Genomic DNA, 27,848 nt, shown 5'->3' with positions numbered 1-27,848 from the left:
CCCGCCCCTCGCCTAGGGCCCCGCCCTTCTGCAGAGCAGGCCCCGCCCCACCCCCCGCGATTTGGTCTCCCGAGCCGGCGCGCGCGGTTCCCGTCACTAGCACGCGCGGTGGCGGCGGCGGGAAGATGGCGGAGTCCGGCGGTAGCGGTGGCGCTGGTGGCGGCGGCTTCGGCGCCGGTCCGGGCCCCGAGCGCCCGAGCAGGTGAGACCCAGCCCGCAGGGTGGATCTGCACCTGCCTCAAGGCAAGAGTGGCCTGTGAGGAGTCCTGGGGGTCCTGAGGGGTTCGGGATGGCTTGAACCAGCTCGAGGATCTTTACGGGGTGCGGGCTTTAGGTGGCCATGGAGTACTGGGGGGACTGAGGGCTATTCATGGGGCATTTGATGGCGGCTTGGGGGCCCCGGGACCTCCAGGCGTCTGCATGTGTCCTTAGGGGCCAGAGAGGGCTTTGAGGGACATGGAGATCTGAAGGGAATCCCAGGGGTTCCTGATTGTGATATGGCCATGAGTAACAGTATGCCAAGAGGTCTGGGAGGCAGGGAGGTCCTGAGTAGGGGCCATAGGCAATCTTGCAGTTGTTGAGGCAGTCCTGGGGACTCTGAAGAGGGGACTGGGGGAGCTTGGAGGGCTGAGGCCCAGGGCTTCCTGGAGGGTGCTGAAGGACCCTGAGGTTTCTAAGGGTGGTCCTGAGAATGTGCTGAGGGGATTTGGGGGGTGTGAGGACTGTGGAAGGTTGGGAGTAGGAGACTCAAATGAACCTGAGGGCCTGAAAGAGACCCAAGGGACCTGGGAGAATCTGAAAGTGGAAGCTGGTGGTCCCAGTGAGTTCTGATGGTCAGGGAGGGGTCTGGGGATTCTGGAGATCCTAAGGGGCTTTAGTGGGTCTTGGGAAGCCTGAGGATGGTTTAAAAGGCTGAAGGTTAAAAAAAAAATACATGAGGAGGGTCCATCTTGGGGCTCCTCCCTCTAATCCTCTTGGGGTGTAAATTCCCACTCCCTAGGGCAAAGAACTTGAAGCAAGATCTTGCCCTCAGATCATGGTGGAAGAATTCACCCCTTTTGGTCTGAGAGAGGCCCCCTTTATCTTTGGCCAAGTCCTAAGAATGGTTGTTTGAACCCCAGCATTGGTGTAGCAATTGAAGGTGTTTAAATGCATTGTTCTGGGTTCTCAGAGGGAAAGAACACCTGTGTTACAATGCAAGACCTTCCTCTGTCTTCCCATTGCCCAAGGCCAGCATGGTCTAGATCTCTTCATCCAGGCCCACCAGGACAGCCTGCTACCATTGGCTGGCAGAGCAAGTAATTTGGCCTTTTTCTCACTTGTGAGCTTATGAGAGCAAATAATTTCAGCCAACGTGATAAACGATAAAGTGGTCAATACTGGTGTGTTACAGAGTCAGTCCTCGTTGTGGGGACCTGGGTGCTTGAGTTCGGCTTTAGAGGCCTGTAGTGGGGAGCAGGGAGAATTCAGTAGATTTGGGAAGACATTCCGGGGGGTCGAATGGATAGGACTTGGTGACCAGCAGGAGGTGGCATGTAATGGACCGATAAGAGGTAACATTGAGCCCTAGTCCCTGCTTTGGGCCCTGCGTAGGGATAACCTGGGGCAAGAGCAAGGTATAATTAGTTGCATGCTGTACAGTTCACTCATTTTACCTGAACAGCTCTTTGAGTTTTAATAAATTTGTAGAATTCTGTACCCATTAACACAATCCAAGTTTTCAGAACGTGTCCATCACCACAATTAATTCCTTCAAGACCCTTGCAGTCAATCCTTCTCCCAACCCTGGCCCCAGGTACACTCTGGTCTGCTGTCACTCTCTGTAGTTTTGTCTTTTTAGAAATTTTATATCAATGGAATCATGTAACATGTGACTTCTTGTGTCTGGCTTCTGTCCCCTAGCAGAATATTTTTGAAGTTTCATATGTGTTGTCACAAGTATCAGAAATTCATCCTTTTTCACTGCTTCCTAGTATTCCATTGTATTGATGGACATAAATTGTTCATTTACTGGCTGATGAACATTTGAGTGGTTTCTATTTTGACAATTGCAAATAAAGTTGTGGTGAACATCTGGGTATGCATCTTTGTGTGGACATGTACATTCTTTTTAAAATTTTCTTAAAAACATTTTATTTTTATTTATTTGACTATGCTGGGTCTTAGTTGCAGCATATGGGATATTTTAGTTGTGACATGTGGGATATAGTTCCCTGACCAGGGATGGAAGCCAGGCTCCTTGCCTTGAGTGGAGTCTTAGCCCGTGGACCACCAGGAAAGTCCCTGTGTGGACATACATTTTCATCCTCTAGGAGTGGAATGTCTGGGTCTTATGGTAGGTACAGGTTTAAGTATTTTTTCTTGTTTTTTTCAAGGTAAAATGGGTCTTTTATTTATTTGTTCTTAAACTTATAAACTAACCAGTCAGACTAGGACTATTATCATGGTGTGGCAAAATACAAAACATCTTTCCACAAATACTAGAGTGATGAACAAATAGGAGTTGTAGTAAAACAGAGGAAAAGCAGCAAAGGAAATCAATGAAGCCCATTGTGGTGTAGCCCTTCACCTTAACAATTGAGGTTCTTAACAAGCAGGGCCTTCGTATCCCAGGAAAATGTAAAAAATAGTTCATCATGTCTTTGTACTTTTCTTTCCTATTTTTGAGATTAGATTAAAAAATATGGAATGCTTCACAAATTTGAGTGTTGTCTTTGTTCAGGGGCCATGTTAATTTCAATACTGTTCCAATTTTAGTACACGTGTTACCAAAGCAAGCTCTTGTAGGTTTAATCTAAGGAACTGCCAAGGTGTTTTCCAGAGTGGCTGCACCCTAACTCTGTTCCTACCAGCAATGTGCAAGAGTTCCAGTTGCTCCCCAACACCTGATGTAGCCAGTCTTTAATTATAGCCATTCTAAGTGTATGTTGGTATCTAATTTTGGATTTTATTTGCATACCCTTATTAACTCATGATGTTGGACATCTTTTCATGGTCTCAGTGGCCACTCAGGCCTTTGGTAAAGTGTCTTTTCCAATCTTTTGTTCATTTTTTACTTGGCTTGTCTTCTTGACTTGACTTCTTTTCGTGTTCTGGAAACAAGTCCTTTATCAGATATACTATTTGCAACTATTGTCTCCCAGCCTGTAGCTTGTCTTTTTGTTTTTTTAATGGTATCTCTCATGGGGCAAAAGTTTATTACCTTGAGGAGGTCTCCTTTATTTCATTCTTCATTATGGATCTTGTTTCCAGTTTCATATCTAAGATATTTTTTCTAAATGGAGGCATTTTCTTTCTTTCTTTCTTTTTTTTTATTTGTTTGGCTGCACTGGGTCATAGTTGCAGCACGTGGAATCATCGATCTTTCATTGTGGCCACAGGATCTTTTGGTCAAACTGGGCCTCCTGCATGGGAGTGAGTGTCATAGCCCCTGGACCACCAGGGAAGTCCTGGAGGCATTTTCTTTTTTAAAACATTTATTTAATTTTGGATGTGAAGGAACCTTCTGGCTTAGTTGCTCTGTGGCATGTGGGATCTTAGTTCCCTGCCCAGGGACTGAACCCACATCCTCTGCAATTGGAAGGCAGAGTCTTAGCCCCTGGACCACCAGGGAAGTCCCCTGGAGGCATTTTATTAAAAGATATTTCCCTCATCTCTGAGATGTTCATTTGCCTCCTACCCTCCATCCCAATGAAAAGTCTGTTGTCTTGAGCAGCTGATGTGGGGAGGGTCTCATCCCTTAGATGCTCATGTGGGAGAAGGGTGAGAATCCCTCATATGGTGAGATGGAGCATACAGAAAGGAGATCAGAATTGGAGAGAGATTGTAGCACACAAGATTCTCCCAAGGATCCTTCTGAGATGTAGAGGCCCTTGTAGGTTGGTCATAAATTCATTTCTTCATTTATTCCAAACCAACCATACCAGTACATGGCCTGCCTATACCTCATTCGTCTTCATCCTTCCATTCTAAGATTGTGGCCTCTTAGAGGCACCTGCCTGACGCCCTGAGCTCAACTAGCCCCAGGAGCACTTTTTCTGGTCACCTTGTTGTGTTGGCTTTTTGGGGTAAAATTTATGTAACATAAAACTCACCAGTTTAAAATGTACCATTCAGTGGTATCCAGTATATTCACGGTGTTGTGCAAACATCACCTCTGTCTAGTTCCAGAACATCACCATCAGCTGAAAAGGACAGCTTTTTCCCATTAGCAGTCACCCCTTCCCCCCTCCCCCAGCCCCTGATGACTACTCATCTACTTTCTGTCTCTATAAAGTTCCCTGTTTTATAAATAGAACAATACCATATGTGACCTTCAGTGTCTTTGACTCCACAGAATGTTTTCACAGTTCATTCACAAGGTCATATGTATAAGTCCTTCATTTCTTTTTATGGCTGCATAGCATTCCATTGTGTGGACATGCCACATTTTGTTTATCCAGTTACCAGCTGAAGGACGTTTAGGTTGGTCCCACCTTTCGGCTGGTTTGGATAATGCTGCTGCGCACAGGCAGGCACAGGTCTCTGTCTGAGCACCTGTGTCCCCTTCTCTGAGGGCGTGTCCCGGGAGCGGGGATCGCTGGGGGCGTGTCCCGGGAGCGGGGATCGCTGGGGGCGTGTCCCGGGAGCGGGATCCTGGGTCCTGTGGCTGCTGTGTGTCCTGGAACGCGCACTCACCGCCTGACACTGCTTGGTGTGCTAGTGGAGACGCCCTGAGAGTGGAGAACATGGCTGTCTCGTGCACTCTTGGTCTTGTATGCCTGGAGTATGGGCAGCCCAGAGGAAGGGAATGTTCAAAAAATATGGTTGGGAGGGAGGGATGGGGAGGGAGGAATGGATGAATGAATGGAGTGTGCAAAAGCTCTCTAGGGCTTGCAGTCTGGCCGGTTGGAAGTTCCTTCTAGGTGGTCACGTCCGTCCCTTGTCTTCTTGGGGAGACTTGTGGGGCTGCCAAGGACTCGGGGGAGGCTGGCCCTGTCTGTGAGGATGGTTGGTTTCCCAACCTTCCAGGTGGTGCCTGCATCTGCCGTGTTGTCCCATGAAGGGTTTTGTCATTTGGCCAGGGGTGGGGGCGGTTCCTGTCTTTCCCTTAGCGCTTCCAACAGTCCCACAACTCGGAGAACTGTCCTTAGGAGTGATGGTGTTTCCCCCCCACCCAACAACACCCCCAGCATTACATAACTTGTTTGTTCCAAGTTCACTTTTCTGCAACCAGTGGGGAGGAAAAAGAAAGAGAAAAGCTTATTCTCTTTCCTTCCTATCTCGAGGGATCAACAAAAGACCCATTGCCTAGTAGAGATGGCTGTTAGTGCCCAAGCTGAACCTCCAAGATGGACAAAGCGTGGCTGCCTTAGCTGGGGGCTTGCTGAGGGGAGGTGGGATCCTAGCTTCAAGGCTCTGTCACACCAAAGATCCTTGTTCTGTAGCAGCCCCCCTCCCAGCTCCACCTCAGGCCCGTGACAGGGGTCTAGACTCCTAGCGAGAAAGGAGGTTTGTGGGGTATTGCGAAAAGGAGGGGGAACTCTCCTGGGAGTTGAACCTCTGCAACTAAAATTCCATTGCTGTGAGGTACCCGGCCGGCTCGTTCAGGAGGAGCCTTCTCGCCACAGAGGCTCTTCAGATGCTGGGCCTTTGGCATTCCTCTTTCCTCAGCCCGTCTTTCCTACAGGTGTCTGGATGGGGCCCGGTCTCACTGATTCACACCGTTTCTGGGGGACGAGGCAGAAGTGTCTGGTTGAGGGCTGCTCCATCCACAGGTGTTTCCCTGGGAAGTCATACCTTGGATACCGCGTGAGTGGGTTTGGCACAGTTCAGCCGCGGCTTCTGCTCCTGGCTTGGTGGCTTTTGCTTGTTTAAACTTCCTTCACCAGCCCTCTCTGGCTGCACCCTAGATCTTCTCCACACATCCCCAAGGCTCTGGAGGAGTCCAGGCCCCCTAAACCCTGTGTGAAAGACTGGAGGATGATTTGGCCTTCTGAGAAAGTTCTTATTCCTTTGGCCTCGCCATCTTTTCAGCTGAGAGGGAGAGGCAGGAGTCTGACCGTTCAGAGACAGGGGCTCCTAGGAGTTCTGGGTAATGTGGCAGCATCAGGCACCTCATGAGGCCCACATGCTTGTTGCCTGCCTTGGGCATGTCTGTAACCCGCTGGGTGTTGGAGCCTTCATCTGGGAAGTGTTCAGAGGGCACCCAGCACATCGCACACGTGTGTGTCAGCGTGGAAGGGCAGTGCCGTCCTGCAGTCCTCATGCAGCTGGCGTTCCGTCCACTGCCCACGCGGCCACGGAGGGGCCCTGGGGCGTTTGCCTGGTTGTTTTTAATGAGCTGGTGTGGCAGGTTGGGAAGAGAAAGCTGGTCTCTCAGTCTAGGCTGCCACACAGAATGTCGTAGACTGGGTGGCTTATAAACAGCAGAGATTTCTTTCTCAAAGTTCTGGAGGCCGAGAAGTCCAAGATCAAGGTGCCGACAGATTTGGTGTCTGGAGAAGCCACTTCCTGGTTCATAGACAGTTTCCTTGCTGTGTCCTCACATAGTAGAAGGCTCTATGCTGCTCTCTGGGGTCACTTTATAAGGGCACTAATCCCATTCATGAGGGCCCCATACTCATGACCTAATTAATCAAACCCCAAAGGCCCTGCCTTCTGATACCATCACGTTAGAGAATAGGTCTCAACATATGAATTTTCAGTCTTGGGCGGTTGGCTCGAGCAGTTTGAAGGACACTGGTAGTTCTACTTGGTGGCCACGTAGCAGGGCCAGTGGGAGAGCGGAGCACGTCAAGTCTGAGCTGCTTCTGCAGCAGCCTGAGTGCAGATGGCACCCCGCGAGCCTGGCCCCTGGAAAGAGTGTGGAGCCTGAGCTGGTGGGTCTTGGCAGAGTATGAGGTTGGGGGCAGTTGAGTCTGGGGCGAGGGAGGGAACGTGGAGCTGGAGGTGCTCAGGGCTGGGCCACACAGCTCAGCTCAGCGTCCGGCAGTGAGGCGCCCCTTTCCTCACCTTCTGGCCGGCAGGGTCCCTTGAGCTCACGATGTGAAATAGCTCTGAACACTGCACACTTCACCCCGAATTGTGCAGCCTGATTATCTCACAGCTGGACGGCTTCCAGCCAGTAGCTGCAACCCCCAGGGGACAGCCTTCTTGTTGTCGGCCATGCTTATGGGGTAGGAAGCTTTTATTAGCCTCCACTATCATTGTGCCGTCTCTAGGGAGCGGGCTCAGTATGTCAGCCCACTTTCCTTAACTGGTTATTTTTTATTACTGATCCTCATGGGAGAGCTCAGCGAGGCCAGGTTGGAGGTTTGTTCCTGTCTCCCCCTCCCACTTTAAAGCGGGGCTTCTCTGCACTCCCGCCCTGTGCTCTTTGGGCATATTTCAGACTTGGGGTTGAAGGCCCTGGAGAAGGGAGCGGGGAGGGCAGCTTCCCGGCACGCCCAGTTCCCTTCTCTTGTGGTCAGCACTCAGCACTCACCTGACACCTTTTTGTTCCGACGGCGGTCGTCACCTGTCTCCTGTGTCCCCACCGCTTTGTGTGCTGTTGGGCGTATGGGGCCCCTGAACAGAGGGGGTGGGCCCGTGTGGTTGCTTACACCCCAGCACGTGGAGCTCATGGGCCGTCGTTTCCCCACGGTGGCCATAAATGATCCGAGGCCGAGTTGGAGATCCCTGTTTTCTCCAGAAGGTTCTGGGAACCCCCTTACAAATGAGGTTGACCAGAGGCTCAAGGTTAGGGCCTTCAGCTTGGGGGAAGGGAGGCTCCGGAGGGGGACTGTTTCCTGCGTACAGGCTAGTGGCGTGTGTAGTTTCTAAAGGTGGAGGAGCCTGGCTTTTTAGGGATCCTGAGGGCAGAGAGGAACTGGAGAGGGTGAGAGGGAGGAGGGGGAGACAGAGGGGTGGGTGTAGGGTTTGGGTGAGGGGGCGCCTGGGTCAGATTCATGTTTTGGAAGGATCCTTCTGGCGGGAGATGAACGAGTTTAGGCCAAGGTGGGAGGCCATGGGGATGGTGAGTTGTGAATGGGTTTGGGGAAGATTCAGGTGGAACTTGTGTGACATGCTGACCCGTGGTGGCAGCCAGGTGGGGCCCACCAGTTCTCAGGCTTCTGCCATGGACCAGAGAGTGAACGCTGAGGGGTACCCCTCAGGCAGGAGGCGGAGGCCCCACTCGGCTTGAGAGTCTCTGCTGTCTGAGAACAACCAGAGGAGGCCGGGAGCAGAGACAGACATCTGGCCTGGAGGGCTCAAGGTCCCCCCTCTCTCCTGGAAAGTCCTCACACCTCTGCTTGCTCAAGGGCCTCTGCTCTCCCAACAACCAGGACCTGGTTCTTCCCAGTTCGGTTCCCACCTCCACTCTGACCTCCTCCTGAAGAGCACTCAGCACGCACACACTGATTTGCTCTTTCTTCCTTTAATCTATTGGTACATGGTGACGTTTCCACCTTTGAGCCACATCTAGTTCCGGACCTTCCTTCCACCTTCTCTTCATCCTGCCCTGAGCCGCCCCTGACTGTTGCCCTCCTGCTTGCCATCCCCCGACTCCCGCTGGTGGCGCCTTCCCAAGGCAGGCATCAGACTGGGCTGCTCCCTTGCCTGACAGCTGCCAGGGGCATCCTAACTTCCAGAACAACGTCAGAACAAAGTCCGCTTCTCCACGTGAGCCCCTTGGCCCCTGCCACTGCCCCCCAGACTTCCAGAGCTTGCGTCTCCAGCAGCACACTGGCGCCCCCCTGGCCTTTGACCTCACCCTCCTTTGGCTGGAGTGACCCGTCCCAGAGCTTTGCGCAGCTCCAAGGTTGCCTCCTTGGGGCCTGGCCCCTCTGTCCACCTCTGTCCTCTGACCCATGCTCCTGGTCCATTCTGTGTTCTCAAGGATCCGTGTCCCCTGGGATGTGCGCTCCCTGAGGGCAGGGCTTCATGGTGGAGGCTGATACAACGTAGCAGGTATTCTCCCCAGTCTGCCGTGGATTTGCCAGAGGAGCTGGCCTGACTGAAGGTTTCTGGAACAGACCTCCACGGCCGGCTGAGCCAGGGTCGCCCTGCTTCTCCTGATTTGCGTTCATGCAGGAATGTTGTTCAGGTGCTCAGTCGTGTCCGACTCTGCGACCCCATGGACTGCAGCAGGCCGGGCTTCCCTGTCCTCCACTATCCCCCAAAGTTTGCTCAGACTCATGTGCATTGGGCCTGTGATGCCATGGTTCGGGGAAAGAAACAGGAACTCAGGGGCGTGTGGTCAGGGAATCCGCCTCCATTAGGGAGCCGCCAGCGGGCAGTACCCTTGTGCGTGCGCTTCGTGAGTTCACGGCCAGCCTCACAGTGCTGCGCTGAAGACGAGAAAACGTCCCGCCGCCCTCCGTGTCCAGCTGCCTGCAGGGGGAAGTGGGGGGCTGGGGCCCTCCTCCTCCTCCGCCTGTGGTAGCCGCTCCACAGCTGTGCAGACGGCTCTTAACACTTGTTAACCCCGAGTCTCCAGTCCCTTCCTCCTCCCCCGCCCTCCCTGTCTCCCTCCAGAGAGGGCTGCTCAGGACGCTCACAGCTCATCCTCCCATGGCCAGGAGAGCGTTTCCCTAACATTCCTCTGTGGAGTGGGTTTTGGGGCGCATCCAGGGTGATTTCAGACCCCTCGCTGAGCAGCCCAGCCGTTGAGCTCTTCCCGTGGACCACCTCGCTGCACGCTGAAAATATTGTGATTCGGGAGGAAGTAACCGGCACCTGGGGGGAATCACAGACCTTTCCTGTGAGGGAAGCGGCTTCCGGAATTGAACACACTCGGCCTGGAGGAAATCTTGAGGGGTGGACCCCTGGGCTTTTAAAGGCCTCGAGGGGGGGTCACCCGAGGATCGAGCACCGAAGACGTTTTCTTTCACCACAACTGCGAAATTCCACAGGGGTCAAAGACAGACGGGATCTGAGCGAGGCGGGGCTGGGCTGGGCTGGATATCCGGAGAGCTTGCCTCTCAAAGGGATGTTAGAATTTGAAACAGTCTGCTGGAGGAAGCGGGAGCGGGCAGACATGGTCACCCGGAATCTCCCACGACCGGAGCTGAGAGTGGGGCATTCTCCCGAATGGGGGTTTTGAGGGGCGGTGACAAAGTGCCCATGAAGCAGCAGGCATGTGGGGGCGCCCACTGTAGACCGAGGCAGACTCCACTCGAAAAACTTCCAGGACTGTTGTTAAAAGCCGTCACTGTGTGCTTGCCGTGGTGGAGTCTGGTCCTGGAGGGCTTCTCGTGGTCTCTTTTCTCCCCGCTGCTGTTATGCCAGGGGTAATGGCAGCCCGTGTGCCCGTAAGGCAGGGAGGCTGGGAACACACAAATGTTTATGCTCCACGTGAGTTACTTGCAGAAACTCTGAGTGGTGTTTTCCCTGCTGAGGCTGATGGCATTGGGCTGCCCTGCAGCTCCAGCCTTAGGCATGCTTTCAGCATTTTAGCATTTAGAGTTGCTGAACTTTCACAGTAGGGGCACGGGGAGCTTGCTGACCTTGGCTGTGTCCTTCCAGGCAGGCGGGGCTCAGGCCGTCTGTCTGGCCACCACTCACTGGCCGGCAGATCCCCGAGGCATCCTCGCCTCCACCCCCAGGGCAGGAAGGCTGTGTGCGCGGCAGGGAGCCGTGGTAGCTGGAGAAGTGTCGACTCCACAGTGGCTTTTCCAGAGGCTCGTCTGGAGTTCGAGCCCCGGCTTTGAAACTTCTGACATCGAAGGCCCCCGTTGGTTCCAGGAGCCAAACACTCAGCTCGCTCCCTTCAGTTAAAAAATAAAAGCTCATCGTTCACATAAACAGTAAGTTCAGGGAGAATTCCAGTTTTAGGTACATTAAATGCAGGGCTCAGATGATCCCCTGCAATCTGTCTCCCGTCTCTCAGCTCTTTGACTTCCTTCCTGCTTGGGCAAGGCGACCTCATCTTGCTTCCCAGCATCCTGGCAACCCCCGGGGCAGACCAGCTTCCTGGTGGCTGCAGCAGAAGTCCCAGGCAGGCTCTGCTTGGGTCAGGTGGGTCATACTCCCTCTCCTGGGACCAGGCTGGGGCCTGGGAGGCTCTGGTTGGCTAGGCTGGCTTGTGAGTCTCCCTTTTCAGCCCAGGGGTGGGTCTCCTTATCCTTACCACTGGGGCTGAGAGTGAAGGAGGAAAACAGGGGTCCTTTATTAGAGGAAGGAAGGGATATTGGCACTCACCCCCCCAAATGAAGATATTCACGATTGGCCCCTTTTGTTGCCTAACTTTATGCTGCTATTAGAAGATCCTTGCTGAGCCAGACTGGTGTCTTTGTCTGCCTGTATATGGCCTGATATCACTGGGCATGAGCTTATGCCATTTGGCAGAACCGTCCCTTTCAGAGCTTCAACACCTGCCCTGCCAGGGGAGGCAGCTGGGCTGGGCCCTGAGATGCTAGAATTGTCAATGCTGGAATCTCACGGGATTTCCCAGCAGTGTTCTGGGGCCAGGCAGTCTTGTGCCTACTTGCCTGATTTGGAGTGAAGGGGTTGTACTCATCCACGTGGCCACATCTCCAGGCCCAGTGCAGCAGGGATAATGTGGGGGGGGGTGGGGGTGGGGACTTGCTGGGACCAGCCTCTTGTCAATGGGTGGGAACAAAACAAGCGAAGCTTTAGCCCGAGATCTGCTTATTAGCCACCTTTTTGCCCCTAGCATGGGGGCCCTGGCTGAGCTTTGAGGGGTCATGGAGGCTGTAGGGAGCCTTGCCCAGGCCATGAGGGCAAGGAAAGCCTTGCGGGAGACCTTCTACTTTGAGAAGGCTTGGAAGGGTAGATGCTGGAGGAGCGTGGCAGAGCTGGTGGGCTGGAGAGTGCAGCGTGGGGAGGAGTGGTGGAGGGGACGGAAGGAAGTGGCTGTTTGCTCAGGGAACAGCATGAGCAAAGTGTGGAGGTAAGACATCCCAGAGAGAAGCCTGCTGAGGTCTTCCTGGCTGAGCCCAGTCAAGGATAACATACGCAGTCCCAGGAGTTGGACCAGGAGGTTGAGTGGAGGGGATAACAGCAGGTATATGCGACAGGCAGAGACGGGAGTCAGGTCCGGCCACCGCTGCCACCTAGCAGCCGTCTACCTGCCCCCTTATCCAGGCATCATCTGTCCGTCCATCCATCTCTCCACCCACCCACCCTTCCATCCGCTCACCCATCCAACCATCCATCCATCTGCTCATTCATCTAGTCAATCTGCCACGTCCCTCATTATCTATCATCCATCTACCCCTCTGTCCATCCATCCATCCACGCCCTCAGCCATCCGGCCATCTAATCAGCAGGCATGACCGAGCTCTGAACACATGCTGGGCACGGCGCCAGGCCCTGGAACACCTCAGGAGACCAAGCCCACCCTGCCCTGCCCGTTGAGACTCCTGACTCAGCCTGGAGGAGACATACAGACTGGAAACAGATGGATGGTTTACTGGATGGTGTGATGGGCAGGCAAGACAAAGAGAGCTGGGTTGGGGGGTCAGAGTGGTGTGCAGGCTTGGGTAGGGCTTTCCCACTGGTGACCTGGCAGAATGGGGTTCCCCCTCATAACAGCTGGGGAGTTAACAGGCTCGTCCACCCCCTGGCCCCGGCTGCCCTGAGGAGCCATGTCCTGCCCTCCTTGGTGTCCAGCTTCCCATGCACCTCCTGGCTCAGCCTCCCTGCTGAGTGGTCCCTGCTCTCCCAGCCTCAGTCTCCGATCTGCACCATGGAGATGACCAGGGGGCCATCCACCTGGGGCTGCGCAGAGGCTGACGCTGACCTCTCACGTGCTGTGTGGCCTTGGGTGGGTGCCTGAGCCTCTCTGTGCCCCAGTGTCCCTGTCTGTGGTGGCCATCGTGGTGGGCCCCTCTCCAGGCTGCCCACCAAGAGGTGAGCTGGGAGCCAGCTCGGCACCGCTCCAGCCCACAGTCCTGCATAGAGTGGGTGCTTCCCTGCCAGGACGGCGAGGGGTGGGGGCATCTTGTAGGCTGAGCACTTGCTGCTGGTGAGGAAAGGTGGGGTGGTCTGAGTGCCGTCTGTCCGCCTTCCTAGCCCTGAGAAGTTGCTGAAGTCGCGCAGGTCTGGGACTGGGGACATGTTGCCCACAGGGTCCGTTTGTCCATCAGCAGGGGCCAGACCCCGCGCAGCCTGGGCTCCCTGTGGCACCACTGAGAGGCTGGGGTGAGGCCCGAGGGCCTGAGCAGGGGGCACAGCTGGGCCTGGGGGCCCTGGACACACCGTGGCCCCTGAGCAGAGCGTGGAGAGCCTAGGGAGTCTAGGTAGGGAAGCAGTGGACTTGAACATCAGTGTTGCCTTCTGCTGGTGGGAGCACCCGTGCCTGCAGGGTTCTCAGCCGTCCCCCAGTGAGTTCTGGGGGAGTGGAGGAACCCACGCAGTGTGTCCCTGTCACGGAACGGTAGGATGACGGCGCCGACAGCGTGGTTCCACTCAGCCTGGAACAGAGCCAGCACCAAGCGAGGCCATCTGGTGCTGGGCTCTGCACGTGGGACCTTGGGTGGGCTTTGGGACGCCTCGCCAGGGTCTCGCGAGGCTGGCCCCCCACCTCTGCTCCCAGCCCCTAGGAATTTGCCTCTTTCTACCTGTCTGGGTCTTCGGGAGGAGTCGTGATGGTTCTTTTGCGGTGGATGTGGGTTCTAGAACCTGTCTGCCTGCCTAGCCACTGGCTCGCCCCCCAGCCTTCCTGGCTGTCACGTGAGGGCCCTCAAGGGTCACCAGGCCCAGCTGCCCACAGGTTGCCTGGTTGCCTGCTGCCCACACTCCCCAGCAGCGCCTCTTTGCTGTCGCCTCAGCACTGTCCTGCAGGCGTGGGCGGGGAGGAGCCACGGACAGACGTGGCAGGGGTGGCCCTGCACGGCAATGCCTGGAAGACGAGGCGGGCAGGTGTGGCCTGGCACTGCTTTGCGGTGCTCAGGGCGAGCGTCTCTGCGGGTGCCGTGCGCCCAAGCTGAGCTCCAGGTGTGGCCATGGCCTGGCTCTTGGAGGAGGCAGATCAGGTGGGAAGGCTGGCCCACCCGGCCTCCCGCAGGGTCTACAGATCTGCCTTGGCACTGGGCATCCTGATTGAAGCTACAGCAGAAGATGTAGGAAATAACAAGCATGATGACCAGGAGGGAGAAATAAACAACTTAACTGCTGATGCTGTGGAGAGCACCCAGGCTCAGGGGCACATGGGGTCTTGGGCCCTGGCCAGGTTTTCTTTCTCCCTGGATCTCTGTCCCCCCACCGTCTCTCTCAGTGTCTGGCGTCCCGGCCTGCTGGGATGCTGCTGTCAGGAGCCTCATCTGCTCCTGGGTTCTCCACTTGTCCACCCTGCAGCCCTGCTGCTTGGTCCGCTGCCCAGAGAGCCTGGGGCTCCAGCTCTGCCAGAGGACCGCAGGCTGCCCCTTACTGTGGGCCTGCGGCTGCCTGGGGGTGAGGCGGGTGGAGCCGGCCTGGGGCGAGTGGTCCCAGGAGGGAGGGTGCTGACGTTAGCATGGGGGCCGCAGGCCAGCCCGAGCGTCTAGAGCTGCTGCCAGGTGCCAAAACATGGTGACTCCATCCTTCGGGCTGGGAGTGCAGGACCCAGAGCTGTGAAATATTGTGGTAACCACAGCAACAGCGGCTTGGGGGTGTCTGCCTTTGGGGGCCGTGTGGGACCCTGGCTCAGACACACCTTTTATCTGTGGAGCTGCGACCGCAAGGGTCAGCACAGTGGCCTCGGCCGAGTCAGCAGCTGCAGAGGGGCAGGAAGTGGGAGCAGCCTGCGGGTGTGGGTTGGGGGGCACTCTGGGCCTCAGTTTCACCATCTTGAGGAGGACACTTGCCACAGTGCCCTCCTGGGCTGTGCCCCGCGTGTGCTCTGCCAACGAGCCTGCAGTGTGAGGAGTCAGGCGGGCGGGAGGGGCCAGCCGGAGAGGCTTCCAGTGTGCTTGGGCAGGAGGCCGGGGTGCTGGAGGGAGACAGGCCAGAGAGCGGCGGGCTGTCGGCCGGGGCGTCTCCCTGCGCAGCCCAGCCCGCCCCAGCCCCCGTCCCCTTCTCTGGGCCTCTGACCCCCATCGCTGCTCTCTCTCTGGGCCTCTGACCCCCATCTCTGGCCTCTCTCTCTGGGCCTCTGTCCCCCCATCCCTGGTCTCTCTCTCTCTGAGTTTCTCTCTGTCTCTCTGGTCTCTCTGGGCCTCTGTCCCCCATCTCTGGTCTCTCTCTCTGGGCCTCTGTCCCCCATCTCTGGTCTCTCTCTCTGGGTCTCTGTCCCCCCATCCCTGGTCTCTCTCTCTCTGAGTTTCTCTCTGTCTCTCTGGTCTCTCTGGGCCTCTGTCCCCCATCTCTGGTCTCTCTCTCTGGGTCTCTGTCCCCTCATCCCTGGTCTCTCTCTCTCTCTCTCTGAGTTTCTCTCTCTCTCTCTGGTCCCTCTGGGCCTCTGCCCCCCATCTCTGGTCTCTCTCTCTGGGTCTCTGTCCCCCCATCCCTGGTCTCTCTCTCTCTCTCTCTGAGTTTCTCTCTCTCTCTCTGGTCCCTCTGGGCCTCTGCCCCCCATCTCTGGTCTCTCTCTCTGGGTCTCTGTCCCCCCATCCCTGGTCTCTCTCTCTCTCTCTCTGAGTTTCTCTCTCTCTCTCTGGTCCCTCTGGGCCTCTGCCCCCCATCTCTGGTCTCTCTCTCTGGGTCTCTGTCCCCCCATCCCTGGTCTCTCTCTCTCTCTCTCTGAGTTTCTCTCTCTCTCTCTCTGGGTCTCTCTCTCTCTCTCTCTGGTCTCTCTCGGCCTCTGTCTCCCCACCTCTGGCTCTCTCTCTCTCTCTCTGAGTCTCTATCTCTCTCTGGGCCTCTGTCCCCCCATCTCTGGGTGTCTCTCTGGTGTCTCTCTCTCTCTGGTCTCTCTCTTTCTCTCTCTGGTCTATCTCTCTCTGGGCCTCTGTCCCCCCATCTCTGGGTGTCTCTCTCTCTCTCTTTACATCTCTGACTCCCTCTCTGGCCTCTGTCTCTGTCTGTGTCTCTGACTCCCTCTCGGGGTCTCTGGCCCCCTTTGTCCCCCCGAGTGCAGCGTCTTCCTGCTGCTGTACCCAGGACCCCGGGCGGAGTGGCCTGGAGCTCCCTGGTACTGCATCGGCCGGGGCGGGAGCCAACCAGCTGTGCTGCGCTGCTGCGCTCCATCGAGCCACATGGACAATAAAACCAAAATTGGCTTTGAAAGTGGAAGTGCTCTCCGTTTTGAGGGGAAGTGAGGGAATTTGCATGTCAGAACAGTATGTTAAAGGGGCAATACCGTCAGACTCTGTTCTGGCCTGAGTTTTGGGCTCCATGTGGGGGTGGGAAAGGATTTTACAAAACCCCAAAGAAATGTTTCCATGAAATTCTTTCTTGTTCTTGCCTCTTCTCTCTCTCTCTCTCTCTTTTTTTTTTTGGACATTCCAATGAAAAGAACTTTCCGGGGCTTCAGATCTCTCCTGTGAGCTTGGGAAACCGATCATGGAGACCAGGCCCAGCAGGCGGGCAAGGGCAGGAGGTGGGGAGCGCCCACCCTGCCAAGTGCTGCTCCTCGCCGCCCTGAGGGGCCCGTCACTGTTCACACGGCCCCGCACCTCCCACGGCCGCCCCTCACTAGGCCATTCTGCCTTGGACTTGGGTCCCCTCAAAGCAGGTTCTGAGGCAATGGCTCCAGCCCATGGTGTATTTTGGGGTGTTGACCTCATGACCAACTAAGGGGGCAGGAAGGAGCCCATGCAGGGGGTGCCAGCCAGGATCTGTTGACGGTGTGGGCAGTGGGCTCAGCCGGCCGGGGAGGCCTTGGGGATCCTGCCACGGGGTCCCTGGGCGGGCTTTTCCTCCACCCAGTCCCCCCAACCGTCAGCCCCTGTGCAGGGACACTTAGGTGTGCAGCTGCCCTGTCCCCGTGTCACGCGCGGGCCTGCACATGCCCAAGGGGGCCCAGTGACAGTGCCGGGGAGACACAGTGTGCGGGCTGGGGTCGGGACAGCAAGGGGCATGCCCTCCGTGGCCAGATCCAGGCTGAGGGTGCAGCCGGGGCGGCCTGCTGAGACGCCCTGACCCAGCTGCTGACGCATTGGCTCCGATGACTCAGCGCGGGTGACCGTGGCTCGGGTGGCTGTCTGGAGGCTCGGACCAGCTCAAGGCCTGCAGCCGCCGCCGCCTTCCTGGGGGCCGTGGCCCCGCCTCGCCGCCGCCCCCTGTCTGGGCCGGCCTGAGTAACGGGCCTTCCCTTAGTCATCGGGCCGGGCTGCGGCCCTCCCTCCTCCGGCTGCCCACCTCCGCCCAGACTCGCCTGCCTGTCTGTCCAGGCCGGCTGCCTCTTCCCCTCCCCGAGCTCCCCAGAGGCCGCGAGGTGTGTGTGTGGGGGTAGATGTCAGGGCTTCAGAGACAGTTGTCCCATTTCTGAGACGGGAGGAGGAAAACAGCCTCCTGAGGTGCGGCGCCTTGCTGGCGGCACAGGGAGGCGGGCCTGGCGAGGGTGAGGCATGCGCAGAAAGGGGCTGCTTCCTACCCACTTGGCGCAACTAGGCTCCACGCCCTGTCAGCGGCAGTGCTCTGGGCTCGGTGGGGGTTTTCTGGGCCGGGGTGTCCTAAATCCCACACTGTTGTTGTTTAGTTGCTCAGTTATGTCCAACTCTGCAACCCCATGGACTGTAGCCCGCCAGGCTTCTCTGTCCATGGGAATTCCCAGGCAAGAATACCGGAGTGGGTTGCCACTTCCTTCTCCAGGAGATCTTCCTGACCCAGGGATCGAACCTGCATCTTCTATGTTGGCAGGCGGATTCTTTACCTCTGAATCACCAGGGAAGCCCTATAGGAGCTTTTTAATGCTCAGAGTATGCATGGCCTCCGTGCTCAGCTGGAGGACAGGCCTTTGTACCCTCTTAAAGGGTGTTTAGTTTGTTTCCCATCTCCAGCCCCCAGAAAAGGTATTTGGTGAATGTCCTCACACATCTCTCAACTTGCACAAGTAAATGTATCTCAGAAAAATCCTGGAAGCAGACTTGTTAGGTTGAGAAGATGAGCCATTTGAATTTTGCTAGGTCTCTCAAACTGCCTTCCTGGGTGTTGTCCCATTTCAAACTCCCTTTGGGAATAGACAAGAGTGTCTGCTGCCAGATGGCCTGCCTGATGACTGAGGGGTGAAGCCAGTCCTTTGGGAAGCACACTTTTCTTATCATAAGTGAAGTTGACTCTTAGGTTCCTCCAGCCAGATATGCTTCCTTTCCTATGAACCATCAGCCCACAACTTTTGTACATCTTTCTGTGACATTGCTGGCTTTGTATTGATTTCTTGGTGCTCTTTATATATGAAGGACCATAGTAAATATATACTAAGGGACCAAGCAGCCCCAGGATGAAGTTACCTCAGGTGTGACATCTTTCTTGTGGTGAAAACATGCATGGATGTACCAGTGCCCAGGGCTCAGTGGAAGCACAGGAAATCCTCCCACCTTGCCTCACACTCTCAGAGGAACTTCGAAGAAAAAACTAAGGCCAGCTAAAAGCAAAATGGCAAAGGCTGGGTAGTGGAATTGTAAAAATGTGTGAGGTGAGGTGTCCATGGAGAGGCCAGCCAGGCTTGGTTGGCACCTGCCATGAGCCAGCGCTCTGTGGGTGGTTCCAAGCTTCAAGTTCCTAAGCACTTGGCCCCGTTCAAAGGCAGGTGGGCGGCTTGTAGGGGTGGTGGCAGGGTGCAGCCCCCCACTGGGCCTGGCCAGCCCAAAGTGAAGCTGGGGAAAATAGGGAGTCTGCAGTCCCTCATTTCCTGGGAGGTGATGGGGGCCCGGGAGCCTCGTGGCAGCCCTGTGACATCTGCTTCCTCTGCCCTGTTTGAAAGCTGAGAAAATCAAGGCTCAGAGGACCGAGGAACATGCCTGAGTCCGTGCCTCGCTCCAGGTGCTGGAGCCTGGAGGGTGAATGCCACAGTGCAGCCTGGGCAGCTTTCAGAGCGAGTCTGGCTGAGACGAGTCTCCCAGGCTTTGGGTCCTGGCCCAGCCCTCCAGACACTCTGCTCAGGGCCAAGCTCCAGGTTTGGATGACTCTAGGAGGTCCTGGTGATGCAGGTGGCATGCTGGTGCCGTCTGCGTGTCACTTTTCACACCTGCAGCCCCTGCTGTGCACATTGAGTGGCATCTGTGGAGAGCGGCTCTGCCGTCCCTGGGGCTACCCAGACCAGCCAAGTCTGTGTCTACGTCTTAATACCATCCCTGGTTTGAGGTAGGCCTCCGCTCCACCCCGGGGCCCCGGGAGGGAGGGTCCCTCCAGCTGTCCCTGATCCTAGGCCGCTGTGCTGCGCAGGGAAGATGGGGGCGCCTGGCCCCAGGCAGGAGGGGGCCCGTTGCGGGCTGCAAGGTGACTCTGCACAGGGATGGCCCTTGATGGAAACTGGGCTATAGGGCCAACACCCAGGATGCCTCCAAGCCCCTCTGCTCCCAGGGAGAGGCTGGGCATCCCTGTCTGACCTCAGGGGTGGCAGAGCTGGGAGGAGGAGAAGCTGGGGACATCCCCACTTTCTGGCCTCTGCCCCTCTCTGTTCCCAGCTCCTGTTTCCTCCCACGGGACACTGACAGGCCAGTTCTGCATAATTTGACCATGTTGGGTCCCCGTTTCCCTCACCGTGCGCCTGGCGAGGGCTGGCTGCTCTGTCTCATTCATACTGTGTCCTCCCACCCTAGGGAGGGGGCCGTGGGGCTGACAGAGAGCCCAGAGGAGCTCGGGATACTTGGAGGCTCTTGTGGGACACAGTGTTGGCTCCGATGGTCCAGAGGCCCATTGTGGAGTGTTGGCGAGAGGACGTGGTGAGACCCTGTCCCTGGAGATGTCCTGGCCAGGGGATGGGTGCAGTTTGAGGTCCTCTGAATCCCGAGGATCCGTGATCTTCAGAACGGGGGTCACTCGGGGGTCTTGGAAACCACGAAGGGTGGCCTGGATGCAGCGGCACAGGGGAGGGTGGGGGGCGTGTGAGGAGGGCGTCCAGGCCCTTCAGCCAGGCTGGAGACTGAGGCTCCTCCTGGGCCCCCATCCTTCCCCCCTCCCACGGTGTGCACACCCAGCCTCCACGACAGACCCGGTGTCCGGTTCTTGGCACCGCTGGCCCCTAACACCACCAGCGCAGGTGCGCTGAGTCACATGCGTTCCTGCCTCTGGGGACAGGACGGCTTTCCACTGGTGCAGGTGGCATCCCCCCGGCATATCCCCACACCTTCGGAATCCTGAGCACCTTGCAGATCTGTGGGCAGCGCCCATTGATTTAGTTTACCTCCTTTCAGGAGGCTGCTAGAAGGGCCACTGAGGTGGGCAGCCTATGTGAGTCGGGGACCTCCTGTCGGCAGCAACTGAGTGCCGTGTGCTTGTCATCTGCTCTTTGACCCTGGTCGTGTTTGGGGAGCTGGTGGGCAGTGGGAGCCGAGAAGCCTTCTTTCTCCTCCTGCATTCTTGGAAGGACCAGTGCCCACATTCCTGGCCCTCATTTGTGGGCAGGCGTCCGTCCCAGGAATGGGAAAGCAAGTTCCAGCCATGGGGAGCGAGCAGAGGACTGGGAAGGCTGGCCTTTGCTTGGGGGGCGGGCCCTGGGAGAGTCCTGGGAAGGTTATTGAATCCATGGAGGCTGAAGGGCATTGTGCCTTTCTTTCTTTTTTTGTAAGTTTGGAGATTTTAAAAATACATATGTATTTATTTGACTGTGCCAGATCTTAGTTGCGGCATGCAGGATCTGTGATCTTCCTTGCAGCACACGACACGTCAACTTTTAGTTGTGGCATGCAGGCTCTGCTTCCCTGACCAGGGATCAAACGTGGGCCCTCTGCATTGCGAGCATGAAGCCTTAGCCAGGGAAGTCCAGGCATTGTCCCTTTCTGTTGCATTCGGAGGATGAAGTGATACATTAGGGCCTCCTAAACTCTTATTTATTTTTTCACTTTACTGTTGTTGTTTAGTTGCTAAATTGTGTCTGACTCTTTTGAGACTCCATGGAAGGTAGCCCTCCAGGCTCCTCTGTCCATGGGATTTCCCAGGCAGGGATACTGGAGTGGGTTGCCATTTCCTTCTCCATAAACTCTTCGTTTATTGATGCATTTCTGAAAAGCTTTCCAAGATGAAATAGCAAAGGGGACAGTGGCTAGGAGGTAGGGGGTGAAGGGGAGTGAGTGGGAAGAATAGGGACTGAGCCACAGAGGACCTCGTGTACTGTGAGGCCCTGAAGGTCCTGGCTGGTTTCACACAGGGCCTGAGAAGGCTCCAAGGACCTTGAGTTTTGTTCTGTTTTTTGGGGTGAAGTTCACATAACATAAAATTCACTATTTTAAAGTGTATAATTCAGTGGCATTTAGTGCTTTTACAGTGTTGTGCAACCGTCGTGTCTTCTGGTTCCAGAACACTTTCATCACCCCAAAGGGAACCCTGGGTGGGCAGTCACTCCACACCCTCCACCCCCAGCCCCTGGCAACCACTGATCTGCTTTCTGTCTGTGGATTTCTGGAAATTTCATATAAATGGAATCATGCAACATGCGACCTTTTGTGTCTGGCTTCTTTCACTTAGCCTGAGGTCTTCAAGTTTCTTCCCTGTTGTAGCCTGAGTCAGCTTCATTCTTTGTCATGACCGAGTAGTATTTCATTATATGCATACACCACATTTCGTTTATCCATTCATCCACTGGTGGGCATTTGGGTTGTGGCCACCCCTCACCTTTTCAAAACTTTATTTTTATTACAAGACAGCCTTTGCCTTGTGCATCCTCATTTTGATGGGATGTGCCAGAATGTGTCTTCCTTCTCCCATCCCCCCAGCAAGCTGCCCCCACAGATAAATCCATCTTCTTGAGGGCAGTTATGCTTGGTTTTATGGCTTCTTTATATTGGCCCCAGGGTGACAGGAAGATCCCATGCAACCTGCTGTTTCCTCGGCTTGGGTTCAGTCCTTCTGTGTCCTCCTACGGCCCTGGGGCCATGAGTTTGGGACGCCTCAGTTGGTCCAGTGATCAGAACTCCATGCTCTCACTGGAGGGGGCCCGAGTTTGATCCTTGGTCCGAGCAGGCCAATGGCTACAGGAAGCAGATCAGTGGTGACTAGGGGCTGGGGGAGGGGGTTGGGGGGGTGACTGGTAATGGGTGTGGGTCTCCTTTCGCCTTGCTGATAGACGTGATGGTTGCATAACTTTGTGAGTGGATTTTATGCCCCTGAATTGTACACTGCAAAATGATGAATGATATATGAATCTCACTTCAGTTAAATCAGAAAGGAAAGGATATGTGGGAGCCTCTGTGGGTCTTGCATGAAACCTCGCCTGTTTCGTAGGCAACACGTGGAGTCTGTGAGTGTGCCTCTGCTGCCAAGGCCAGCCCGCGGGCAGGTGGCACTCACCACTGGGACCCAGGTCTGGCTTCCGCTTCGGGGACGGGCTCTGGCAACTTCACCTCCACCCAGGGCCGCTTCCTGCCAAGCCTGCTCAGAGCCCCTGGGTGGAGAGCAGATGGCGCCCTGGCCTCTCAGCTGCCTGCCCACCTCTGCCCCCCCACAGCATGGCTGACAAGAACGGGGCCCTCAAGTGCACCTTCTCGGCCCCTGGCCACAGCACCAGCCTCCTGCAGGGCCTCGCTGCGCTCCGTGCCCAGGGCCAGCTCCTGGACGTCGTGCTCACCGTCAACCGAGAGACCTTCCACGCACACAAGGTAGTCCTGGCGGCTTGCAGCGACTACTTCAGGTGCGCGCGGGCCCCGGGGTGGAGTGGCGGCACCGCCCATCCACGGGGGACGATCCCAGGGCTGTGCCTCCAGCTGCGTCCAGCCCAGGATGGCTTTGAGGGAAAGAGGCCGAGGTTTGCTCATCTCTGGGTTTAGAGAGAAGCCAAATGTCCAGTAAGCCTGCAGGTTTTTCCAGGTTTGCTGCTTATTCAAACTTGGGGGACATAGAGCAGACAAGCCGAGCGTGCCTGGGGGCAGAGGTGGGAGCCCGCTTAGCAGCTTCTGCCCTGCGAAGGGGGCAGGGCGCTGCTGGGTTTCATTCTGTCTTTCTTTGATGCCTGCTTGTGCCTAATGCTGTTCTGGGCCTTGGGAACTTGGCGGTGATCAGCAGGCATGAATCCTGCCCTTGTGAGCCTGTGCGCAGGCTGGGGGTGGAAGGTACGCCTAGTCGGCAGCCCTTGAGGGTGCCGGGGTCCATCCAAGACGCCGTGTTATGAGTGAGGCCTTGCTGGGTGTCCAGGTCTCTCTGCCCCAAAGACTCTTTCCTGGAGGTCTGGACTGGGCAGGAGAGTGAGGGTCCCACCCAACCATTCTCACCAGTGGGAAGCTGTCACAGCTCTGGAACAATCTCCCTCATTCCCTTAGTGACCAGCTGGTCAGCTTCCTCCTGCCAATTGAGAGAGCTGGGGTGCCGCCTGGGGCTGGTTCTAAAGCCCACTTTGCCGGCTGTCTCTGAGTCCCAGCTCAGGTGCCCACCCTGGGCCTCACGGTCCTTGAAACTGGGGTGCCTTGCCTGGTGCGCCCCCTGGCTGCCCGCCTCATGGGCTCAGAGAGGCCGTTCTGGGGAGCTGGAGCAGCCAAGCCATCTGGGGCGCCGCTTCTATTTTTATTCTGGATTTGGGGACGGGCGGGCCGGCCGAGCCAGAAATGCCCTTTAAAGGCTCCTCTGCGCTGGCACTGCAGTCGGAGAGGCCTTAAAAGGCAACGCTCCCTCCCATCGCCGTGATCACTTCTGCCTTCGATGGGCTGATGGGACTCGTGGGGACAAGAAGAAGCGGGTTCTGGGGGCTGGTGGAGCGCTGCTGCCAAGGTTGGGCAGTGGTTGGTCGGTGGCCCCCCGGCTGCCCCCAGCTCGGCTAGCCCTGCTCTGGGCCTGAGCTGGGCCCACCCAGCGGGTGACTAGGGGATGCAATTCCGCCAGGCGGTGTCTGAAGTTCTCCCCTCAGGTGGCTGTCACAGATGTGTGCTGATGGGAGTTGTAACTCTGATGAGATGCCAGCTTGTCCCATGAAAGGACCCTGCCACTCTCCATCTTCTAGAACTTGCCAGGAGCCCTGAGCAGGCAGAGGTTCTTACCCCTCTTCCTGGTAGGGGACCCTCCAGAGCCTTGGGGGGCTGGGACCCAGGGCCCGTGTGTCTCACCAGCACTCATGTGAACACTGCTTCTCGGAGCAGGAGGGCGTGGCTGACAGAGCCGGGGTCACTTGCTGCTGGGGGCACTCACAATGGACTGGTGTTCCTTTAGGCCATTCTCAGGGGGCTTTCCTGACCACCTAGGCCTCTGGAGATGGCAGGGACCCTAGCAGAGCTTCCTGGGGACCCTCACCCTTCTCCAACCCCTGTGACAGTGACCCAAGACCCAGGCTGGGGAAGGTGGAGCCACCTGCCCCGGTGAGGGGCCAGGCTGTCTGTGAGCTGTGGTGCATGGTGCCCTTGGGGGGTCCTGCTTTGTCTCCTGAACTTACCATAGGTGAGGTCTTCCAGGGCTGGGTATTAAGGTGGGGCAGAGGAACTTGTCCTCACTCAGTTCAGTCACTCAGTCGTGTCTGACTCTTTGCGACCCCATGGACTGCAGCACGCCAGGGTTCCCTGTCCATCACCATCTCCCAGAGCTTGTTCAAACTCAGGTCCATCAAGTCGGTGATGCCATCCAACTGTCTCATCCTCTGTCGTCCCCTTCTCCTCCTGCCCTCAATCTTTCCCAGCATCAGGGTCTTTTCCAATGAGTCAGTTCTTTGCATCAGCTGGCCAAAGTATTGGAGTTTCAGCTTCAGCATCAGTCCTTCCAATGAACGTCCTGTCATCAGAGTCAAAGCCAAACCCAAGATTTGGTCTCCTCTTACAGAACTGCACCCAACCCGCAGCATGCAGCCCTCGGCCTTCACCCTCTAAGCCCGTGGGCCCCAGCACTGCTGACTTCTGGGTTAGGCTGGGCAGGGCCCCTCGTGGGGAGCTGCTGTTTGTAGGAAGATACATGGCTAGGGTGCAAATTAAAAATCTTTCTTTTCCTTTCTGTGTGTCTTTGATGAACATCTGGCCTGCTTTCCCCTGACTGGTCATGCCCTGCCGGCAGTGTCAGGGGGTGGAGGGCCAGGCCTTCCCGGGCAGCCACAAGGCCCCTCGGCTGGCCTGAGCCCCCACGCTGTGTTTCTGACCTTCAGGGCCATGTTCACGGGCGGCATGCGGGAGGCGAGCCAGGACATCATTGAGCTGAAGGGCGTGTCAGCCCGCGGCCTGAGGCACATTGTGGACTTCGCCTACAGCGCCGAGGTGACCCTGGACCTGGACTGTGTGCAGGACGTGCTGGGCGCCGCCGTGTTCCTGCAGATGCTGCCCGTGGTGGAGCTGTGCGAGGAGTTCCTCAAGGCCGCCATGAGCGTCGAGACCTGCCTGCACATCGGGCACATGGCCACCACCTTCAGCCTGGCCTCGCTCAAGGAGTCAGTGGACGCCTTCACCTTCCGGCACTTCCTGCAGATAGCCGAGGAGGAGGACTTCCTGCACCTGCCGCTTGAGCGCCTGGTCTTTTTCCTGCAGAGCAACCGGCTGCAGAGCTGCGCCGAGATTGACCTGTTCCGGGCGGCCGTGCGCTGGCTGCAGCACGACCCAGCCCGGCGCCTGCGTGCCAGCCACGTGCTCTGCCACATCCGCTTCCCGCTCATGCGCTCCTCGGACCTGGTGGACAGCGTGCAGACGCTGGACATCATGGTGGAGGACGTGCTGTGCCGCCAGTACCTGCTGGAGGCTTTCAACTACCAGGTGCTCCCCTTCCGGCAGCACGAGATGCAGTCGTCGCGCACCGCCGTGCGCTCAGACGTGCCCTCGCTGGTGGCCTTCGGCGGCACCCCGTACACCGACAGTGACCGTTCCGTCAGCAGCAAGGTGTACCAGCTGCCCGAGCCGGGCGCCCGCCACTTCCGGGAGCTGACGGAGATGGAGGTGGGCTGCAGCCACACGTGCGTGGCGGTGCTGGACAACTTCGTGTATGTGGCCGGGGGCCAGCACCTGCAGTACCGCAGCGGCGAGGGCGCCGTGGACGCCTGCTACCGCTACGACCCCCACCTCAACCGCTGGCTGCGCCTGCAGGCCATGCAGGAGAGCCGCATCCAGTTCCAGCTGAACGTGCTGTGCGGCATGGTGTACGCCACGGGCGGCCGCAACCGGGCCGGCAGCCTGGCCTCGGTGGAGCGCTACTGCCCGCGGCGCAACGAGTGGGGCTACGCCTGCTCGCTCAAGCGCCGCACCTGGGGCCACGCGGGCGCCGCGGCAGGGGGCCGCCTGTACATCTCGGGTGGCTACGGCATCTCGGTGGAGGATAAGAAGGCCCTGCACTGCTACGACCCCGAGGCCGACCAGTGGGAGTTCAAGGCGCCCATGAGCGAGCCCCGAGTGCTCCACGCCATGGTGGGTGCCGGCGGCCGCATCTACGCTCTCGGCGGCCGCATGGACCACGTGGACCGCTGCTTCGACGTGCTGGCCGTGGAGTACTACGTGCCCGAGACGGACCAGTGGACCAGCGTCACCCCCATGCGGGCCGGCCAGTCCGAGGCTGGCTGCTGCCTGCTGGACAGGAAGATCTACATTGTCGGGGGCTACAACTGGCGTCTCAACAACGTGACGGGCATCGTGCAGGTGTACAACACCGAGACGGACGAGTGGGAGCGCGACCTGCACTTTCCCGAGTCCTTTGCCGGCATCGCCTGTGCCCCCGTGCTGCTGCCCCGGGCCGGGGCCCGCAGGTAGCTCCCCGGACCCCAGTTACCGGCTTGGCCGCCTGCTGTTTCTGCCAGGGGCTTGGTGGGCGCATGTCCCAGCAGAGAACTGGGACGCCCCACCCCTGGGCTGGCCTCCTGGGGCCTGCCGCGTGGATACGGCACCCTCTGCACCCCTGCTTCCTTCCTGAAGCAGATTCTGGCTCCACGCCCTCGGGGGGAGCCTGCCAGCAGCAAGGCTGATGTGCTGCGGCAGTCGGCTCACACCGAGCCGGTTCCCTCGCCCACCTCGTGTCCTCACGGGCGGGTGGGAGGAGGGGTCTGCTTCAGAGCGTGTGGCTTTGTCTCCTCTCTCCGCTCCCTCTGCCTGGAGGTCTGAGACATTCAGAGGTGAACTCATCTTGATCCTCCAGTTCCCCCCCACCCTTCTGAGTTGCATGTGTCTTTTTTTAAAAAAACGCACCCCAGATCTTTGTGACACACAGGAGCAGGAGAGGCGGCTGGGGGCTGCCTGACTCGGGGTGGCCAGAAGGGCCTGTTTCTGCCTCCCCAGTGAGCCTGAGCTGCTGAGTCGGAGGGGACCAGTGCTCATCTCCATTCCTGACCTGGGTCCTGGCACCTTCAGGGTGTGCGATTGTCTGCTTTCAGGACAGAAAAACACAGCCACCTCCCAGAGATGGTCCTTAGGGGCCTTAGGCCTTCCATTTGGCTCTGGGTGACGGGTAGGGCCATAACAAGAACGGGACTGAGGCTCCTCGTCCCCGGCCCTGTCCCACAAATGGACGGGGACACTGGCCTCAGAATCTCACAGCGCATCTGCACCCCACAGGCCTGTCCCGAGGTTTCATTTCTGCCCCTTCTGGCCCTCTGCTCCCCCAGCCCCACCCCGTGAGCAGGCTGACGTGCCGTCCGGCCTGTGCCCACTTGGTGCGGGAAGTCAGGCTGCTGGAGGCTGCTCCCTGTGAGGGACTTGCGGCATCTGTGGCCACGTTTGCTCTGGAGTCTAAACCTCAAAACCTTTTTTCTTGTTTGGTTTTCTTTTGCTTTTTCTTAAGAGGCCAGCACCGCTGTCTTATAAACGAGATTTGTACCCTCGGGGCAACTTAAAGTGTCTCTTCTGCTGCTAATGGACGATTGATGTCGCGTCTCTGTGACCCTCGCACCATGTGAAGAATTAACCTCAGACCTTAGCAGACGTCGTCGCCTATTTTCCTTATATTTAATAAAAATGTTATGGTAAAAA

At 57.3% G+C, this 27,848-nt stretch overlaps 1 protein-coding gene and 1 pseudogene across 3 annotated transcripts; one reads left to right on the top strand and one right to left on the bottom strand.

Moving 5' to 3' along the window:
• The first annotated feature begins 65 nt into the window (after nt 1-65).
• On the top strand, nt 66-27,848 carry KLHL26 (kelch like family member 26). 3 transcript variants are annotated; one of them, XM_043910889.1, is made up of 3 exons: nt 66-202; nt 22,451-22,633; nt 25,055-27,848. In XM_043910889.1, exons 1-3 carry the CDS (start codon nt 126-128, stop codon nt 26,634-26,636), a joined length of 1,842 nt encoding a protein of 613 aa, XP_043766824.1. In that variant the 5' UTR covers nt 66-125; the 3' UTR covers nt 26,637-27,848. The 3 variants fall into 3 exon arrangements, with proteins under 3 accessions (XP_043766824.1, XP_043766825.1, XP_043766827.1); XM_043910890.1 differs by lacking the exon at nt 22,451-22,633; XM_043910892.1 differs by lacking the exon at nt 66-202 and having other exon boundaries at nt 22,479-22,601.
• LOC122701141 lies at nt 2,678-2,777 on the bottom strand (annotated as a pseudogene).

Source organism: Cervus elaphus, chromosome 9, assembly GCF_910594005.1.
Source record: "Cervus elaphus chromosome 9, mCerEla1.1, whole genome shotgun sequence".
NCBI classification, from domain to species: domain Eukaryota; kingdom Metazoa; phylum Chordata; class Mammalia; order Artiodactyla; family Cervidae; genus Cervus; species Cervus elaphus.
The sequence above is the reverse complement of the archived record's forward strand: the minus strand, read 5'-3'. Positions and strand labels throughout refer to the sequence as shown.

Bases quoted from the DNA above. Each gene is read 5' to 3' on its own strand.
- KLHL26 (XM_043910889.1), top strand. From the start codon at position 126: ATGGCGGAGTCCGGCGGTAGCGGTGGCGCTGGTGGCGGCGGCTTCGGC. The intron at 203-22,450 runs GTGAGACCCAGC...GCCCCCCCACAG, and splicing joins GGCCCCGAGCGCCCGAGCAG to CATGGCTGACAAGAACGGGG. The intron at 22,634-25,054 runs GTGCGCGCGGGC...TCTGACCTTCAG, and splicing joins GCTTGCAGCGACTACTTCAG to GGCCATGTTCACGGGCGGCA.